The 21,402-nt window shown below is 35.2% G+C and overlaps 1 protein-coding gene across 3 annotated transcripts in view; it reads right to left on the bottom strand.

Moving 5' to 3' along the window:
• The window catches only part of LOC149789727 (disco-interacting protein 2 homolog C-like), a 196,041-nt gene that overhangs the window by 55,018 nt on the left and 119,621 nt on the right, over positions 1 to 21,402 (bottom strand). For all 3 annotated transcript variants that reach the window (XM_089971746.1, XM_089971747.1, XM_089971745.1), the window contains exons 20-28: positions 20,298 to 20,437; positions 19,424 to 19,560; positions 16,284 to 16,364; positions 14,544 to 14,671; positions 12,369 to 12,453; positions 7,588 to 7,686; positions 5,055 to 5,187; positions 3,956 to 4,068; positions 2,506 to 2,586 (exon numbers count right to left, since the gene is read on the bottom strand). In XM_089971746.1, the coding sequence (XP_089827872.1) occupies positions 2,506 to 2,586; positions 3,956 to 4,068; positions 5,055 to 5,187; positions 7,588 to 7,686; positions 12,369 to 12,453; positions 14,544 to 14,671; positions 16,284 to 16,364; positions 19,424 to 19,560; positions 20,298 to 20,437 (997 nt within the window). The remainder of the gene's footprint in view (positions 1 to 2,505; positions 2,587 to 3,955; positions 4,069 to 5,054; positions 5,188 to 7,587; positions 7,687 to 12,368; positions 12,454 to 14,543; positions 14,672 to 16,283; positions 16,365 to 19,423; positions 19,561 to 20,297; positions 20,438 to 21,402) is intronic.

Genomic DNA, 21,402 nt, shown 5'->3' on the forward strand with positions numbered 1-21,402 from the left:
CCTGACCCCCTCCACGCTGTCTTGAAATAAGAGGTTGCAAGGTGAAGGATGATATCTGAAGGTTGCCTGGTTATTGTTGTTGTTCTAGGGTTAAACAACATTTTTCAGCACAAGATAGGCTATACATGGTGGCCAGTATAACTGGTGGAGGAAGAACCCTGGAAAACCCAGGGAAGAACCACCGACCCACTAGAAGCTACTGGCAGGCTTTCCCATGTACCCACGCTAGCCGAGCCTTGGACTCGAACCCACGCAGACAGAGGTGAGATGGCAGTGATCCAGAACGGTGAATGCTTTAGACCACTCGGCCACTCGGGGCCCTGAAGGTTGCCTGGTAGTAATCTTCAAGCTGAACAGACATGGACAGGAATGATCCCTCTCTGCAAGCTCAAGATCAACAGAAGCAGTTATGGAACAGGAGTGTAGGGTACGCGAGCCATAGGCCAGATCGACTCCCAGACATATCTGTTGGCTGGGGTCTCAATAATAGGATCTTACACCTGCAAAGCTTCCAGACAGTGTACGGGTATTCTGAGACTCAAAATGTATTTTGTGGCAACAATTGGTGTCAGTACACATGATTCATGTAAGTAACATTGTACAATTGAGAATAAATTTCCTAATCTTTTAAGCAACTAGGAAAAGAGTGGAAATTCATATGGGTTGTTCTACTTTATATATTTACCTGTGCAAATATGCCTAACTGGCATGTATTTACCTGTGCAAAGCTGCCTAATGGGTTTTACTTCATATATTTACCTGTGCAAAGCTGCCTAATGGGCTCTACTTCATGTAGTATACCTATCTAAATCTGCATAGTGGGCTCTCATACAACAATTCTCAAAGGACTAACAACCATAAAATTACTCAAGCTAGGTTTACTTAGTCAATTGTGTTATATGTAAAAGTGTGGTTCGTTATCTCTGTCTTTACTGTTTACATGCCTTTATAACAATTAACTGTGTGAAATGCTCAGCATTAATAGTCTTCCTGGAGCATTAATTGTGAAGCTATCAAATTACAAATGTTTACATATGCTATAGGTCAAGACTAGTCTATCTTGTACACTAGATTGACTGTAAATTATAATTTTATAAATATGGTCATGCTGTGGATTTGGGGATTCAAAGTTGTGTTTTCTGTGTACCATGTGGTCATAATTCAGGTATAGGACCAAAGCTATACTCAGCTTAATGAATTATAACCATGGAGTCCATGCTGAGCATAATATCAGCTTACCAAAATATAGCCACAGATGAAGCATATCAGCTTAGTGCCATATAGACATGAGTAGAGACTGAGCATGATATCAGCTTACTGAAATACAGCCATGGAGTCCAGACTAAGCATGATATCAGCTTACTGAAATATAGCCATGGAGTCCAGAGTGAACATGACATCAGTTTTTACTGAAATACAGCCATGGAGTCCAGAGTGAGCATGACATCAGCTTACTGAAATATAGCCATGGTGTACAGAGTGAGCATGACACCAGCTTACTGAAATACAGCCATGGAGTCCAGACTGAGCATGATATCAGCTTAATGAAATACAGCCATGGAGTCCAGACTGAGCATGACATCAGTTTACTGAAACAGAGCCATATAGCACGAGACCAGCAGCTACAATGCTTCAAATCATTTGTTGAATGTTGAGGAAATGTTTCTGGTCTATGAGTGCAGAAAATGGCTTCGTGGTGTATAATATCTATCAAGGGTTTGAACTTTGGAACTGAAAGCTTTCTAGAGGGTCAGACTGAAGTGTGACAGGAGCTAATGGTGTGAGACCTGTACATGCTGTGCACTTGAATTTGCTTATTGATGCAGTGTCACTTTCAGTTAAAATTCAAATTTCAACAAATGCTGGAATTCTATGAGTCACCAGTGACGGAGCAAGAGGAGGAGGAGAAGACCTCAGGAGGCACAAGTCAGAAGACTTCTTTGATGGATGTGTGAAGGCTGGGTCTTTTCTGAATATTGATGGATGTGTGTAAGGCTTTGTCTTCCCTGAATACCACTGGATCCAGTAAAGATGAAGGTGTTTGTGAATGCATGTCTTTGAAGTTCAAGATTTCAGGGAACATAGAAGTCTCCTGCAATTTTAGTAAAAACTGAACAGCAGAAGCTGGCAGTCAGAAAGAATAATAAGTATGTAAGTTATTGTTTAGATTGTCAAGAGAATGCAGGGCCTGGGATGGACTGGTCCTGATATCTGAAACCAGATATCATGGGACAAATCCCTGACCAGTACTATGTCAGCACTGTCCTGGAAGTCAGTTCAGTGCTAGAATAACCAAATGCTCTTATCGGACATTTTGTCCTGGTAAACAGATAATGTTTCAGCATCTATTGCTAAAATAAGCCACAATACATGGTTAATGTCTTTCTTTGCTTGGGAAGGCTGGATTTGTACAGTGGATGTTTTCCTAAAGTTACATGATTCCGTAATGGGAAAATAATATAGGATGGAAAAGCTAGGATTTCATATATTTATAAACAGCCATACCTTGGAATTGAGAAGGGTGAAGAGAATATGATCGGGGGTAGTCTGGTTTCTATACCTCAAGATCTCTGTCAGGAATTGATGCTAAAATAATAATAATAATAATAATAATAATAATAATAATAAAAGTAATAATAATAATAATAATAATAATGGATTTATTTTTAAGACATAAAAAGCATTTTCCCCATACAGATACCTTTCTGGCAACAAAGATTGATAGACAGACAGACAGACAGACAGAAAGTTAGACATCACAGAAACCAATCTCCCTTTAAAAAGGGGAAGAAATAATAACAACAATCATAATTATCCAGCTGGTCTGGTGTCTGTATTTTAATCTCAGTCAGAACTATTATTAGAAAAACACATTCAATGAAAAAGTTTACTAGGACTAATGTTCATGAGACAAATAACAATACAAGTCTCAACAGATGTATCTTAAGCTTCTCCTTTACAAAAAACACTAAATTCCAGCATCACATATTTTCACTTTAATCAATGTTTGGAAGTATGCAGTTTAAATAGTGTTAAAACAAGAACAAAAAGGAACATTAAGACTGGGCTAGATTTAATAGCGGACTAATAAGTTTATATTATTTACATGCAATACAGTATGAGAAAGTTATTACTTAGATCCAGAATTTGAAACTTTTTAAATTGATCCATGCCCTGCAAATTATGTGACAATTATATGACTATAATAATCTGTCACGTTTTAAGTTGATCCATGCCAGGCAAATTATGTGACAATGATATGACTATAATAATTTGTCACTTTTTAAATTGATCCATGCCTGGCAAATTATGTGACAATGATATGACTGTAATAATTTGTCACTTTTTAAGTTGATCCATGCCTGGCAAATTATGTGACAATTATATGACTATAATAATTTGTCACTTTTTAAATTGATCCATGCCTGGCAAATTATGTGACAATGATATGACTATAATAATCTGTCACTTTTTAAATTGATCCATGCTAGGCAAATTATGTGACAATGATATGACTATAATAATCCGTCACTTTTTAAATTGATCCATGCCTGGCAAATTATGTGACAATTATATGACTATAATAATTTGTCACTTTTTAAATTGATCCATGCCTGGCAAATTATGTGACAATGATATGACTATAATAATTTGTCACTTTTAAAATTGATACATGCTAGGCAAATTATGTGACAATGATATAACTATAATAATTTGTCACTTTTTAAATTGATCCATGACCGGCAAATTATGTGACAATGATATGACTATAATAATTTGCCACTTTTTAAGTTGATCCATGCCCGACAAATTATGTGACAATGATATGACTACAATAGTTTGTCACTTTTTAAATTGATCCATGCCTGGCAAATCATGTGACAATGATATGACTATAATAATTTGTCACTTTTTAAGTTGAGCAAAGCTGTTCATAATTGATGAGATGTCTGACCTTTTTAGAAGCATCTGGATCATCTTCCTGCACACCGAGTTCCCTCCCCTGAGCCCAGGCCATCCGTGCTCCCTGAACTATATTACCGACATGGACAGCCGAAGGGGTCACATCTGCCGAATAAATATTAAGGTAACTGAATTGAAAGGTTACATAGACATGTAATTAGTTTTAGAAATAGCATAATCATGGTACTAAGAATACAAATTTCTAGAAGGGCTTAACATAACTTGGTGGTACTGATAAAACTTGTGTCCTGAAGGATTCAGGTAATGCTCAGTTAAACAAGATCCAAGGAATTAATATAACTTGGTAGTACTGAAAACACTGATTTCTTGAAAGATTCAGGTAATGCTATATTAAACAGGATCAAAGGGATTAACATACCTTGGAAGTATTGATATTACTTATGCTTTGAATTATTCTAGTAATGCTACAATGAATATAATCCAAGGGATTAACACAACTTTGGAGTACGGAGAATTTTAATGTCTTTTTCTCCTTGTCTCCTAACAGAGAATTTATTTTGTAGCAAATCATAAAATATTTAGAGAAAAATATATAATCAAGTATCTTTATAGTCATTTTATATTGAAACTATTCCATACAGTCTGAAATGCAACATAAAAACTGTCACACTATAACAAAGGGAAACAACTACGATCAGTCTTTTCTACTCAGGATTATATATTTACGTCCTTTTACATAACTTCCGGAACTTTAGTTAGAAAACACCTTATTATTAGAAACAAAAAATATTCCTAGTGAAAGAACATAGTTTGTGTGCATTTATTGATTTTGCATTTACAGAACTTTAATCTGGCCGCATATATTCTATAGTGTGTCAAAGAGATGTTAAACATACATCAATGCACACACACACACACACACACACACACACACACACACACACACGTGTAAACATCTTGCTACATATAACAATAAAAAATAATCTCATGACCAAATCAACTCAAAATTATGATGGCTGATTATACAGATCTTTGGCATTAACCAAACAGTCATTTGTCTTTGTTAGATCATGTGGAGAGGTTTGGAGAGGTTGGTTACAAAGGTGTATATACAAATATGAAAATCTTACCTGGCCTGTGTTCACGAGGTTTGGGGAGGTTGGTAACACAAGTGTGAGGACACATTAGAACATTGGCTGGATGTAGCGATCCTTCTAGGAATTTTTTCCTAGTCTCATGTAGGTGGATACCACCCAAAGGTGTCTGAAAGAAAGAATGATATACCGACTCTGTATCTCAACTTCTTTAGAAGAAATAGTCACATTGTCTGTCTATTTTCTTTCATCATGGTTCTTAACGAAAAAAATTGAAATATATTAAGGGCTGTTCCAGAAAAGCATATACCCCCTGGGAAAGGCCCTTTCAAATTCACCCAACCCATAACAGAAGCAATTAAAAAAAATTATGATCCACCATCACTGTCCCCTACAGAAGCATATTTTTTTAAACATAATTTCTGGCTATGGGTTAGTGGGCAGTAGAAGCGAGTTTAATATTGGGTTGGGGACAGAAGTGATTTAAATGACAGCTGACTGGATGTAATCTACTGAATTCTTATAGATCATATAACCTACTGCATATTTTTATTTGTATTCATTCATTATGATCAATCTTTTGTCCTTTAGTTTGTTTGTCAGCCATAAATGTTTCTGATACTGTAAAATATCTGGAGATGTGCATGTGTAATAAATTTTTTTAGCAAAGTATGAGAATGCATCAATGCTTTTTAATAATGCATTCGAACTGAGCAACAACCAAAATCAACAAACCAAGAAATGAAATTGTTCACATCTCAGAGGAAGAAATACAGTCTATATTCATAATCTGCCAAAAGATTTTTCAATTTTTAATTTGCCAAATATTTTTCCAATCATACTGATTCAAAGGACATAATCACAGAATGGACAGAAATAGACCAGAACAGATATAACCAGAATGTTAAAATCGATTTGAAACATCTTTTAAGTAGCTTAATTCACACTTGTTTGGTTAACTGTACATCCATTATTGTCTTCCCTCTGATGTAATTTCTTACTGGACCTGAGAAAATAATGTTGCACACACAAAAAAAAGAGACACACTTATACTCATTATTGTTATTATTAAACTTCTCCATTCCAGCCTGTTCTTTTAATCTTGTCCTTCCACATACTATTTGTCTTGTTTATGATATGTATCTAAATTTGTCACTTTTCCTGCTAATATGCTAATTGTTTGTGAATATGTATATCAGTGTGAAATGCAATGGGCAGACTAAATCCAAAATAGAAAACCTCTACATTTCTGGATGTATTCTGCTTGGATTCTAAGTTTCTGCACAAAACTCAAGAGTTCTTGACTCGCTGTACTAATTCAGTTCCCACTGTAAATCTGTGCAAACACCATGATATTAAAATTCAGTACCTTAAAATATGCAAATGCTTATGATCAAATTTTATCAGTATGGACACATCTATGACGACAGCTTTTGTGAAAAGAAAACCGTAACAGCCGCACCATTTTCTGGATCTAAACAAGTTTGAAATGTGTGCTTTCAATATTACAATAAAAGAGTCAGGTGCTGATTTTAGTAACAAGTCTTCAAAACTCAAGTCTGGAAAGGGATGAAAATTATGTTAATAAAACAAAGTCCCTGACTTTTTTCAGTTACAAGTAGGACAAGCTCTCAGAAGATTCTTTTTACTAAAATCTTACTTTCATTATCAACCAGTTTGGGACAGTCAAACCGATATATACTCTATTTCGTCTTCACTGATTTATAGTATGATTTTCAAAAACTCTGAATGGTTATGGCTTTTCGACCATGCTGACTGGACACACTGTAAGATACTGTTCAAGTAACAGAAATACCATGGGATAACCAGAGAACAATAAAATAAAATAAAATTGTCAAATTATTTCCCCTGCAAGGATGCTGCCAGAATTTCAGGATTTAATCTAAGTTTTGTGCATGTGTGATCTATGATGAGGACGGGGTGGTGGGAGGAAAAGCCATTGTTCCATATCTCCATAACACTTAAAATCAAAATACTCAAAAAGATGTCATCTCCAGTTGTACAGCGATTACTACTGTGATGCCATTGGGCATCGTCACGTGGTTGTGGTGGGGTCTTGGTTGGGATGGCAGGAAGACCATAGGCTTACTCAATATTTGACAGCTAATTACAACAATGTTGTCAAAAGAATCAAAACTTTTCTAACAACGCAGTTTGACTTGGATTATATACTTGATTCATAGTCAATGAACAGGTTCTAAAACGGATGTGTTTGTTCTGAAGCCATGTTCCTCCATCACATTCAAGATCCAAATATACCAAAGGTGAAATTGGTACAGTTCCAACCTAAATTACTATCATGTTGACTTCAGTAGACCCTGCCGTATGTTTTACCTTGGGCAAGTAGTTAGGTGGAAACAAACAGTAGACACCTGGCTGATGTCTTACATTGGGCAAGTAGTTAGGTGGAAACAAACAGAAGACCCCTGTCTGATGTCTTACCTTGGGCAAGTAGTTAGGTGGCACAAGAGCCCAACAAAAGACCCCTGTCTGATGTCTTACTTTGGGGAAATAGGCGGAACTAATAGACCCCTGTCTGATGTCTTACCTTGGGCAAGTAGTTAGGTGGAACAAGAGCCAGACAGAAGACCCCTGTCTGATGAATACTGTCTACTGCTTGCAATACCCTACTCATCCACTGGAAACTCTGCAAGAAAACAAAGAAAAAATTACTTCTTTTATTTTGGCATTTATTTTCTCAATACCCAACATCATTTAAAAAAATCTTTAATGTATCTCAAACATATCATGTTTTTCAAAAGTTCTAGACTTGGTGCACAGGTCTCAGAATTTCAAGACTCTCTGTACCAGTCCTGTGTATTGGTCTTAGCTTTGGAAATAAAGAGTACAAATAACTAACAACTAACTCCAGTTATCAAATACAGTGCAAAAATGTATCTTCACCACAGGAAAAATCACTGACACTAAACCAGTGGATGACATACCAAGGAAAAGCTTGTGTCATAATGCAAACTGGGAGAGACATATAAAAAAGGTGATGGGTGGAGTTTACATATTATGACTGAGGTCCATGTAATAGATGTTAGAGGTGAGCAATATTACTTGTATATGAGTTTACTGCAGTATTTTCTCTGGTGGTATGTACCACCATACTGTAGTTTCTGTCAGTAAGGAACGTATTGAAATTCCAATGATATTAATAGCAAAATAATTAAAAACATCATTTCTTTTTAAGAAACAATCGCACTTCCATAAATTTAAATATTACAAATATGTTTATATTTATGACCCTTTAATGACATGTTTGACATTGTGTCATGTATGCTAATGTGGTGAAAGATATGCAGGCCAAATTCAACCTTAGACATGTTTGACATGTATCATGTTTGCTAATGTGGTGAAAGATATGCGGGCCAAATTCAACCTTAGACATGTTTGACATGTGTCATGTATGCTAATGTGGCGAAAGATATGCAGGCCAAATTCAACCTTAGACATATTTGACATGTGTCATGTATGCTAAAATGTGGTGAAAGATATGCAGGCCAAATTCAACCTTAGACATGTTTGACATGTATCATGTTTGCTAATGTGGTGAAAGATATGCAGGCCAAATTCAACCTTAGACATGTCTGACATGTGTCATTTATGCTAATGTGGTGAAAGATATGCGGGCCAAATTCAACCTTAAACATGTTTGACATTGTGTCATGTATGCTAATGTGGTGAAAGATATGCAGGCCAAATTCAACCTTAGACATGTTTGACATGTGTCATGTATGCTAATGTGGAGACAAAATGGGATGTTATGAAAGATATGCAGGCCAAATTCAACCTTAGACATGTATCATGTTTGCTAATGTGGTGAAAGATATGCGGGCCAAATTCAACCTTAGACATGTTTGACATGTGTTTTGTATGCTAATGTGGTGAAAGATATGCAGGCCAAATTCAACCTTAGACATGTTTGACATGTGTCATTTATGCTAATGTGGTGAAAGATATGCGGGCCAAATTCAACCTTAAACATGTTTGACATTGTGTCATGTATGCTAATGTGGTGAAAGATATGCAGGCCAAATTCAACCTTAGACATGTTTGACATGTGTCATGTATGCTAATGTGGTGAAAGATATGCGGGTCAAATTCAACCTTAGACATGTTTGACATGTGTCATGTATGCTAATGTGGTGAAAGATATGCGGGCCAAATTCAACCTTAAACATGTTTGACATGTGTTTTGTATGCTAATGTGATGAAAGATATGCAGGCCAAATTCAACCTTAGACATGTATCATGTTTGCTAATGTGGTGAAAGATATGCGGGCCAAATTCAACCTTAGACATGTTTGACATGTGTTTTGTATGCTAATGTGGTGAAAGATATGCAGGCCAAATTCAACCTTAGACATGTTTGACATGTGTCATTTATGCTAATGTGGTGAAAGATATGCGGGCCAAATTCAACCTTAAACATGTTTGACATTGTGTCATGTATGCTAATGTGGTGAAAGATATGCAGGCCAAATTCAACCTTAGACATGTTTGACATGTGTCATGTATGCTAATGTGGTGAAAGATATGCGGGTCAAATTCAACCTTAGACATGTTTGACATGTGTCATGTATGCTAATGTGGTGAAAGATATGCGGGCCAAATTCAACCTTAAACATGTTTGACATGTGTTTTGTATGCTAATGTGATGAAAGATATGCAGGCCAAATTCAACCTTAGACATGTATCATGTTTGCTAATGTGGTGAAAGATATGCGGGCCAAATTCAACCTTAGACATGTTTGACATGTGTTTTGTATGCTAATGTGGTGAAAGATATGCAGGCCAAATTCAACCTTAGACATGTTTGACATGTGTCATTTATGCTAATGTGGTGAAAGATATGCGGGCCAAATTCAACCTTAAACATGTTTGACATTGTGTCATGTATGCTAATGTGGTGAAAGATATGCAGGCCAAATTCAACCTTAGACATGTTTGACATGTGTCATGTATGCTAATGTGGTGAAAGATATGCGGGTCAAATTCAACCTTAGACATGTTTGACATGTGTCATGTATGCTAATGTGGTGAAAGATATGCGGGCCAAATTCAACCTTAAACATGTTTGACATGTGTCATGTATGCTAATGTGGTGAAAGATATGCGGGCCAAATTCAACCTTAGACATGTTTGACATGTGTTTTGTATGCTAATGTGGTGAAAGATATGCGGGCCAAATTCAACCTTAGACATGTTTGACATGTATCATGTTTGCTAATGTGGTGAAAGATATGCGGGCCAAATTCAACCTTAGACATGTTTGACATGTGTCATGTATGCTAATGTGGTGAAAGATATGCGGGCCAAATTCAACCTTAAACATGTTTGACATTGTGTCATGTATGCTAATGTGGTGAAAGATATGCAGGCCAAATTCAACCTTAGACATGTTTGACATTGTGTCATGTATGCTAATGTGGTGAAAGATATGCAGGCCAAATTCAACCTTAGACATGTTTGACATGTGTCATGTATGCTAATGTGGAGACAAAATGGGATGTTATGAAAGATATGCAGGCCAAATTCAACCTTAGACATGTTTGACATGTGTCATGTATGCTAATGTGGAGACAAAATGGGATGTTGTAAAAGATATGCAGGCCAAATTCAACCTTAGGAGAAAGTCTGGATTTTTTTTTAAAATGTCATTTTTTTGTTATTTGATAGCATTTATTAATGTGCCGAGTGCATGTATTCTTTTGTAATACTGTGAATTGTCCTAAGATTTTCAAGTTCATTAAATATTTTTTTGTTTGATGAGTAAATCTGTTTTATGTTTTCTGGCCCTCTCTAATAAATATTCTGTCCAGGTGTTTGTAGCCTACTCAATGTTTCCCTGCTTATTTTGGCAAGTAATCTGTAGGCTTCAGTGTCAACACTTCCTTATTCAATCAACAAGCTCTCTCTCCAATGTCAGCACAATATCTTTCACACAGTGTCAGCTTAATCAAAGATTTTGGATTACAACTTATACAACAAGTAATATACATATTATAAATTCATCTAAAATAAGGTACTGACTATTGGGGGGGGCAGGGGAATTATTTTATTTTCTTCTATCTCAAGTTCTGTAATATTTTACCACAATAACATGGATATAATGTTATTTTGCTATTAATCAGTGCAAGACATGTAATATTTTACCACAACATCATCGATATAATGTTGTTATTTTGCTATTAATCAGAGCAAGACATATTTACCACAATATCATGGATATAATGTTATTTTGCTATTAATCAGAGCAAGACATGTAATATTTTTACAACATCATGTATATAATATGTTGTTATTTTGCTATTAATCAGAGCAAGATACATTTCCAGATGCTGCCTGTTGGAATTTTAAAAACATGTCCAGCCCCTGCTCCATATTATTATTAAAGTGCTGGTACCTAATACAAATGCAGCATATCATGGTACATATTGCGGTATGTTCATAAATGCCAGGGTACAACAGTTTTCATGGTACTGAACTCTGTAGATAGGTAAGATGGGAGCAAGATTATGGAAAAATACTGGCTGCTATACAAATCATAAATCATACTGCCTTAAACTGTCTTAAAAACCTACCTCAGGGCAATGCCCCTAGTAAACCTGAATAAGACAAATCTCACTACATGTCTCTATGATGTGATCATTACGTTAATGATGTCATAAATAAGATATCACATGCAACGCAATGCTATGAACTCAGGGAGAGATTTGACGTAAAATGATGTGATAAATAATGTCAAAGAAAAATGCATATACAATTTAATGCATTGGAACATCATTTTTGTTACAGACTATGACCCACTTAAAATTGGCCACAGGTTTTCTGTTGAAGAAAATAGATTTGATCTCGTGCTTCATTTAAAATTACACTCACAAAACACACTTTTATTTGTGCATTTGATAACAATAGTTTATGACCTTTAACCCATACAAATATGAATTTTTAAATAGTCATTCAGCCATTATTGTATAAGCAACTGATGATGGGGTTCTTTTAACTACTGTGTGATTACCTGAGGATAGATATTTATTTAAGAAAAACAAAATGCACACCAACCTATTTAAATTGTTTTGGTTCACTCAAACCTGAAACTTTCCAAAAGTACCAGTTCTTTAACATGATAAATGCTCCAACATTTTCCAAACAGTCATTGAGACCAAATTATTTTCTCATTTTTCATGAACTTAACACTACAGTCTAGGCTAATTCAGTACTCACTTCTACCTCGGAACGGTCTGATATATCGTTGCTTAATTATGCTACAAACATGTCAACTACAAAACTTGATATTCAAAAAGCTAACTCAATACTCACCTCTTCCTCTGAGCAGTCTGGTCTCTGCTCAGCAATGATGACTATTCTTTCATCTTTTAGTACTTCTATGGAAAATACAGCGATTCTGGAAGAAACAAAGAGTAATATTTAAGTTTGAAGGAGATGACATACAAGGTCCATGTAACAAACAACAAACAGCTATGCTGGAAACACTAATTAGAATAATGGAGATATTTATTCTTTACATTCAACATGCACATTTTTTCCATAATAAAAAAAAAGGAAGGCTGAGCAATTTGCACACAAAAATACCACATCTTCCCATTTTGCTCCTACCCATGATGGAGATAAATCTATAGTAAAAATAATTGTGTAGTTCTTCTGAAACTGACGATGCTCAAATGTACAGATCTAGCAGCTGAACTAAGTTGAGGCTACCATCCAGGGTGCAGAGAGGTACATTTCTGATACAAAGGCATGAATGACATGTAAAAAGCTGCATATGAATGAAGATAAAACTGAAGCCATTCTAATCATCATGCACCGACTTCTTCCTTTACATTCTTTACCTCAAACAATAAATATCAGTAACGCAGTCAAACCTGGTTATCTCTATTACGTCAGGGTGTACAAAAATCATCGACATAACCGGGTCCTGAGATATCAGGGTTTAATTGACAAATCTCTTGTAGAACAATGACTACTCATGTAAGAACAAAAAATCAGGAGTATTGTTTTTAAAAACAAATGGTACACTAAACATAATTAAGTAATGCCAGGTTGCTGAAAAAAGAAGACTGGATGTCTTTTAAATGATATTAAGAAACAAGTCACAAAGTTTTGCAATACTTAAGCTAATGTAAAAAGCTGCATTTATTTCCCTATGACAGGCCTCATTTCTTTGGTAGCCAAAGCAAGATAGTAGTTTTCTCATGCTGACCAACACCTAGGCCAATTTAATTGCATGCACATGTAGAAATGTACTTGTTTACAGTATTTTCTTTTTCTGGTGTTGACTTGTGACTTGTAGCAAAACATAACTGACAACAAATTTAAATTAATCACTTTTGCTGATTATCAGATGTCCTGTTACAGTCATAGGCCAGTTTTATCAATAAAATTTGCCTCTGTACCAAAGAATTTTTTGGTGACTGGACCAAAATGCTCAATATACACGGGTTCTTTAGATAAGCAAGGTCAAGATAAGTGGGTTTGACTGAATCAACATTAAATTAACAGTCAGAATGAAACCTTGATAGTGCTCTCTCATGGGAACATGTAATGAATATATGCAAGGCTGTATATCTGGAGCTGAGATGCATTAGCTCCATTTGCAATTTTCTTTTGGTTTATGCCACTAACAAACTTGCATCCTTTAAGACTGAACTATTGTAATTCACTACAATCTGGTTCATGTCAGTATTTACTACAGAAACTTCAAAATGTTTAAAACATTTAAGAGTTTAATGTTGTTTTTCTTGAGTTTATTGTGGTATAAGCTTTCAGTTGCCAACTCACACAGCAAATAACGCCTGAAGGGCATTATGTAAGCTGTGTGAGTCAGCAACTGACCTTAAGCATTTTATATCTTGGCTCCCTGCCAAAAACATTTGTATGCCTCTGCTTTAGGACATAAGCCTTAACATGAGATCTGTGGACACTATGAACCACACAATGATTCTGGGTACATGTCTTGATTATAAACCACGCATGATTTTGGGTATGTGTCTTGACTGTGAACCATACAATTATTTTGGGTATATTCTCGTTTGTGAACCACACCATGATTTTGGCTATATTTCTTGATTGTGAAACACACAAATAGTTAAAGCATATATCAGAAAGCTTTAACCAAAAATATTCACACTTACAACACCATACATTTATATAACATGCAACATCCCTCTGAATGTGTCCTCACTTACAACACTGTGCAGTTTTGTGATTCTTTTAATAATAAATGATGAAGCTTTATAAAAACACAATAAAATTATTACGCTCAGACACAATATTACTTTACATTGTCAACACAGATCCACCTACGATAGAAATGATAAGACTAATAGATAAAGAAAGGAGATTCAGTCTTTTTCAATTTTAACTACACAGACAGCAGAATAAAAGAAAGAACTTTAACAACACTGGTGCAAGGTTTCAAGAGATAAATGCCTCAGTCCCCATGATAAGCATGATAAAAAAGGAAAAGAGTTTTACCTTCCTCTATAAATAAACTTCATGGGCTCTACAGCTAGCACTGTTGCAATTATATCATCCGTATTGTGACGTCTACTTGAAACCTGCATCAAACCTTCCTTGCTGCCACATACAAACACCAGACCGCCCTGAAGAATGCACATGGGAGATGACTCTTAATCATTTATTTGAAATGTTGAAATGTAGCAGTCATTCCCAAGACAGTATGAACCTTAAAATCACACGAGTTTCTTTTGGGAGCACTCATTATTTATTTGAATGTCTAATGGTTTATCAAAGGTTTTGTTTAGAAATTAAAATCCTGATGTATTATACAATGTTAGTAAAAAAAAAAAATTGAATTTTCCAGAATTTGAATAATGAACATGAAAATAAGATTAATAAATGATATTTTTTTTTTTAAGAAGCTAACTTTTAAATCATGTACAAAGAACAAAGATCATCACTTTTAATCATGTACAAATGCAATTACTTTTGATGAAAGAAAGGTATTTTAACTTATGCCATTTCTATATTCTTGAGTGCAATTTATCACAAACACTAGACAATTTTCTATCCTTCACAAAAAAACCCCCCCCACACATAAAGACATCTTGTAGGATATGCACTATACCTACCAGGCAAAGAAATCCCAGGAGTCCAGTTCTTACATAAAGACAGCATGAAGGATATGTACTATACCTACCAGGCAATGAAATCCCAGGAGTCCAGTTTTTACACAAAGACATCATGAAGGATATGTACTATACCTACCAGGCAATGGAATCCCAGGACTCCAGTTCTTACACAAAGACATCATGAAGGATATGCACTATACCTACCAGGCAATGAAATCCCAGGAGTCCAGTTTTTACACAAAGACATCTTGTAGGATATGCACTGTACCTACCAGGCAAAGAAATCCCAGGAGTCCAGTTCTTACATAAAGACGTCATGAAGGATATGTACTATACCTACCAGGCAATGGAATCCCAGGAGTCCAGTTCTTACACAAAGACATCATGAAGGATATGTACTATACCTACCAGGCAAAGAAATCCCAGGAGTCCAGTTTTTACACAAAGACATCATGAAGGATATGTACTATACCTACCAGGCAAAGAAATCCCAGGAGTCCAGTTCTTACATAAAGACATCATGAAGGATATGCACTATACCTACAAGACCAAGAAATCCTGGTAGTCCAGTTTTGACATTAAGACGTCATGTAGGCTATCTACTATATCTACTGGACAAGGACATCTCAAAGAGCAGTTCTGACATAAAAACATTATGACCAAGAAATTCCAGAGGCCAGTTCTGTCATAAAGACATCATGTAGAGTATGAACTGTACCTAATAGACCAAGAAATCACAGGAGTCTAATTATGACATAAAGACTTCATGTAGGGTATCAACTATACCTACTGGACCAAAAAATTAAAAACTGGAGCCCAGTTCTTACATAAGGACATCTTGTGGGATATCTACTGTACCTACTAGACCAAGAAATCCCCAGAGTCCTGTTTTGATATAAGACATCATGTGGGATATCTACTGTACCTACTGGACCAAGAAATCCCCCAAGTCCTGTCTTGATATAAGACATCATGTGGGATATCTACGGTACCTACTGGACCAAGAAATACAAGTAGTCAAGTTCCAAAAAAATACATCATGTTACTGTACTTACTGGACCATGAAATTACAGGAGTCCAGTTCTGATATAAGGACATCATAAAGGATATTTAATTTACTTACTGGACCAAGAAATCCCAGGAGTCCAGTTCTTACAAAATATTTATCACCAATGGTTCTCCCATCTGGATGTACTGGTTGAACCTGAAATATAGTCACATCGTTTTGAGGTTTTATAAACTGAAAACAAGTTTTATGCAAAATAAAACTGTGTCTACCTTTAAATTACTGAAAACATCTCTAATATTCTTGAATGTTCAAAAGCAAAAAGATTTACAAATCTGCCACTGTGGTGGCTATACTGGATGCAAGAGTGGCGCCATTTTCATTTAGGTCCAACATCATTAAAAATCTTTTGGTGAATGTGATATGTCAATATGACTGTCCAATCAGAAGTGGTAGTTATTGCAAGAAATTTTAATATGGACGTCACAGTGGTCATATTGGATAACAGAACAGTAGCATTTGCATTTAAAACCAACTAAAATGCATAATAATTCACTGGTGAAAGTCTCATTGATAATAGGACTATTTATCTAGAATGGGAAGCAATGAGAAGAATAACTATAAGATAGCCATTAAGGATGCCATATCAGAATCATTTTTACTAGAACCAACTCTCATAAGAATAATTATAAGATAGCCAACTCTCGTAAGAATAATTATAAGATAGCCATTAAGGATGCCATATCAGAATCATTTTGACTAGAACCAACTCTCGTAAGAATAATTATAAGATAACCATTAAGGATGCCATATCAGAATCATTTTGACTAGAACCAACTCTCGTAAGAATAATTATAAGATAGCCATTAAGGATGCCATATCAGAATCATTTTGACTAGAACCAACTCTCGTAAGAATAATTATAAGATAGCCATTAAGGATGCCATATCAGAATCATTTTGACTAGAACCAACTCTCGTAGGAATAATTACAAGATAGCCATTAAGGATGCCATATCAGAATCATTTTGACTAGAACCAACTCTCGTAAGAATAATTATACGATAGCCATTAAGGATGCCATATCAGAATCATTTTGACTAGAACCAACTCTCGTAAGAATAATTATACGATAGCCATTAAGGATGCCATATCAGAATCATTTTTACTAGAACCAACTCTCGTAAGAATAATTATACGATAGCCATTAAGGATGCCATATCAGAATCATTTTTACTAGAACCAACTCTCGTAAGAATAATTATACGATAGCCATTAAGGATGCCATATCAGAATCATTTTTACTAGAACCAACTCTCGTAAGAATAATTATACGATAGCCATTAAGGATGCCATATCAGAATCATTTTTACTAGAACCAACTCTCGTAAGAATAATTATACGATAGCCATTAAGGATGCCATATCAGAATCATTTTTACTAGAACCAACTCTCATAAGAATAATTATACGATAGCCATTAAGGATGCCATATCAGAATCATTTTTACTAGAACCAACTCTCGTAAGAATAATTATACGATAGCCATTAAGGATGCCATATCAGAATCATTTTTACTAGAACCAACTCTCGTAAGAATAATTATACGATAGCCATTAAGGATGCCATATCAGAATCATTTTTACTAGAACCAACTCTCGTAAGAATAATTATACGATAGCCATTAAGGATGCCATATCAGAATCATTTTTACTAGAACCAACTCTCGTAAGAATAATTATAAGACAGCCATTAAGGATGCCATATCAGAATCATTTTTACTAGAACCAACTCTCGTAAGAATAATTATAAGACAGCCATTAAGGATGCCATATCAGAATCATATTTACTAGAACCAACTCTCGTAAGAATAATTATAAGAGAGCCATTAAGGATGCCATATCAGAATCATTTTTACTAGAACCAACTCTCGTAAGAATAATTATAAGATAGCCATTAAGGATGCCATATCAGAATCATTTTTACTAGAACCAACTCTCGTAAGAATAATTATAAGATAGCCATTAAGGATGCCATATCAGAATCATTTTTACTAGAACCAACTCTCGTAAGAATAATTATAAGATAGCCATTAAGGATGCCATATCAGAATCATTTTTACTAGAACCAACTCTCGTAAGAATAATTATAAGATAGCCATTAAGGATGCCATATCAGAATCATTTTTACTAGAACCAACTCTCATAAGAATAATTATAAGATAGCCATTAAGGATGCCATATCAGAATCATTTTTACTAGAACCAACTCTCATAAGAAATCTTCTAGTAAAAACTCCATTCCAATATGACTTTTCATTTCAAATAACCCAAAAAAATTTTCAAGCTGTCTGCTGTTGTGGTAAATGTGGGAAGTGAAATTATCACCATCTTCATTTAGGTATATCATAAGAAGTCTTTTGTTTAGCATATGATAAGGAGTCTTTTGTTGACAAATCTATGACCAACCATCTAGAAAGACTAACAATAAAAAAAAATTCATCATGGCAGACTACTGTAAATCAGATTAGTACCATTTAGGACCAATAGTAAGGAGTCTGTTGATAACTGTACGTCAATGTGACTCTGGGTTCAGAAAGAATAGCAATAACAAGATTTTCATATCAGTTGCAATACTGGATATAGATCACCAGCAGTTTCATTTAGGATCAAGTAGGATCATTACAAGTCATTTAGGATCAAGTAGATATCGTTACAAGTCATTTAGGATCAAGTAGATATCATTACAAGTCATTTAGGATCAAGTAGATATCATTACAAGTCATTTAGGATCAAGTAGATATCATCACAAGTCATTTAGCAAAACCCTAAGTTCATATCATCATTCACTCAGGAGAAGTAGCAGTACTATTTTAAAGAAGGCCACTAGGGCAGCCACACTGCATATCCATGAAACACAATTTCCGCTCATGACCAAATTTAACTTGAGATGGTTGTTTGAAGTTTCATAGCAGTCCTCAGCAATAACAAACTTGTGTTAATGGCCAGCAGAATGATGGAGAACAGGCCAGCCGATAAGTTTTGCTGATATATGAACAGGACAGCTAAAAACAATGCCTTTTTTCATGTAATCAACATAAGTTTACATCATGCAAAAATTGTTGGATAATTACAATATTCTATTTGCAAAAACACAGTAGCTATTATACATGTTTCATAAAGTTTACATGAAATGAACAATTCTGTCAAACCTAAATAATGATGGTGTTATTATATCTAACAATTTGCTAAGAAACTGACCTGGAATGTAGAAGTTGTTATTCCCTGGAGTCCCCAGTATCCAACTCCAGCATACCCTGAGCAGACACACAGTTCTCCTACTTCGTCTGTCTTGCACAACAATGGAGGTCCATCTATCTTTATCACCACCATCACAGCTGATTAAAGATCATAATACAATTTAGACAGATAGACAAAGAGAGAAATGCTAAGTAACATACAGATTAAAACCAATCATAGGCAAAGACAATGAGAATAACATATAGACTGAAAAAGATGGATGAATGGATTGATGGAAAAAAAGGGCTGTTAGATAAAAAGATATGCATCATTCCATCAACATAGTGTTATTCTCCACATAAGCCATGGAGTATAACCAACTTACAAAATGACAAGGTAAAAAAGTACATTTAACATATAAATTTACTACCACACTATTACATTACCATACCAGCCTTAAAAAAGGAACCAGGTTATAATGATGGGCCTTATAGTGAGTGAGAGCTGTAGGAACCATGTTATAGTGATAAGCCCTATCATTAATGAGTGCTGTAGGTATGTGTGTGTGATTCGAACGTTTATCGCAGCTTTTAAAAAAATTCAGTCATATCGCTACGGTGTCTCCAGTGTGAACAATACACATTATGAGCTGCCTGCAGCAAGAACAATATTTTATTGTTCAGTCAGTTTCATACATATCATATATCAAATTTTAAAATTTCTTACATTAAGAACTAATGATGTTATTAAGTGAAATTTTTAAGTGTCATGCCACGGAGTTTTTAATGATTATTAAGATATGACATCTTGATACTAAAAGAGACAAATGTTATCTGATAAAAACAGATGAATAGACAGATATTACAGTAACATATCTAACTATACATCAGCATACCTCCAGGCATAACCTGTCCACAGTCTTGAAGTGTAAGTGAGGTCAAACTGTTCTCACTGTCAACTCTCACTACTCCATGACTCAGACCCTGCATGGAAAGAATGCCACGCCCTGTGGCACTGTTACTGGTTCTACCAGGCCTGAAATAAGGTTTGTATGGCACTACAAATCTTCATGCAAAAATAAGTACCTTTGATACTGGTTGTTAGCCCAAATCTTACTTACTATTAACCATTGTGGGTTGTGTGCCAGTCTTGCTGTTTGGTGACAGCTACATATCTTTAAGTCCATAGGTAACAATACTTTATTTACTAGTTAGTCTTTCAATGGAAATGGCACAAAATACAGTGAATACATTTATTTTTGTGAGGGCTATTTCGGTAAAATATACATGGGATATAGGGAAGACACTATTAATATAGAAAAGCCACCCAGAGTTGCATTTAGAATATTTTATTGTTTTCATATGAAGACTTTGGGTAATCTGAGTACCCTAGCATATATTTTTTTAAAAGAGCCTTTCCTGGTACCATATATGTGCAAATGGAATAGCACTGAGCACCAATGATCATGGTGTTGCCAAAGATGATGGTAAACATAACAGACAATGGAATGGGAATAAAAAATGTACCAGATAATGGATTGGGGATGATACAGGTACCAAATCTTGGATTGGGAATATTCAATGTACTAGATAATGGATTGGAGATGATACATGTACCAAAAAATGGATTGGGAATAGTAAATGTACCAGATAATGGAATGTAGATGACACAGGTATCAAATAATGGATTGGAGACACTAAAGGTATTAGATCATGGATTGGGGATGGTACAGGTACCAGACACTGGATGGATTGGGGATTGTATAGGTACCAGATAATGGATTAGGGAAGGTAGTACAGGTACTAGATAATGGACTGAGAATGGTACAAGTACCATATAATGGATTGGGGAGAGTTTAGGTGCCAAATAATGGATTGAGGATTGTGAAAGTCCCAAATAATGGACTGGGGACAGTACAGGTACCAAATAATGGATTGAGGATTGTGCAAGTACCAAATAATGGACTGGGAATAGTAAATCTACCAGATAATGTATTGGGA

This window comes from Sinohyriopsis cumingii, chromosome 10 (assembly GCF_028554795.1).
Source record: "Sinohyriopsis cumingii isolate HCF-2022 chromosome 10, ASM2855479v2, whole genome shotgun sequence".
Classification (NCBI taxonomy): domain Eukaryota; kingdom Metazoa; phylum Mollusca; class Bivalvia; order Unionida; family Unionidae; genus Sinohyriopsis; species Sinohyriopsis cumingii.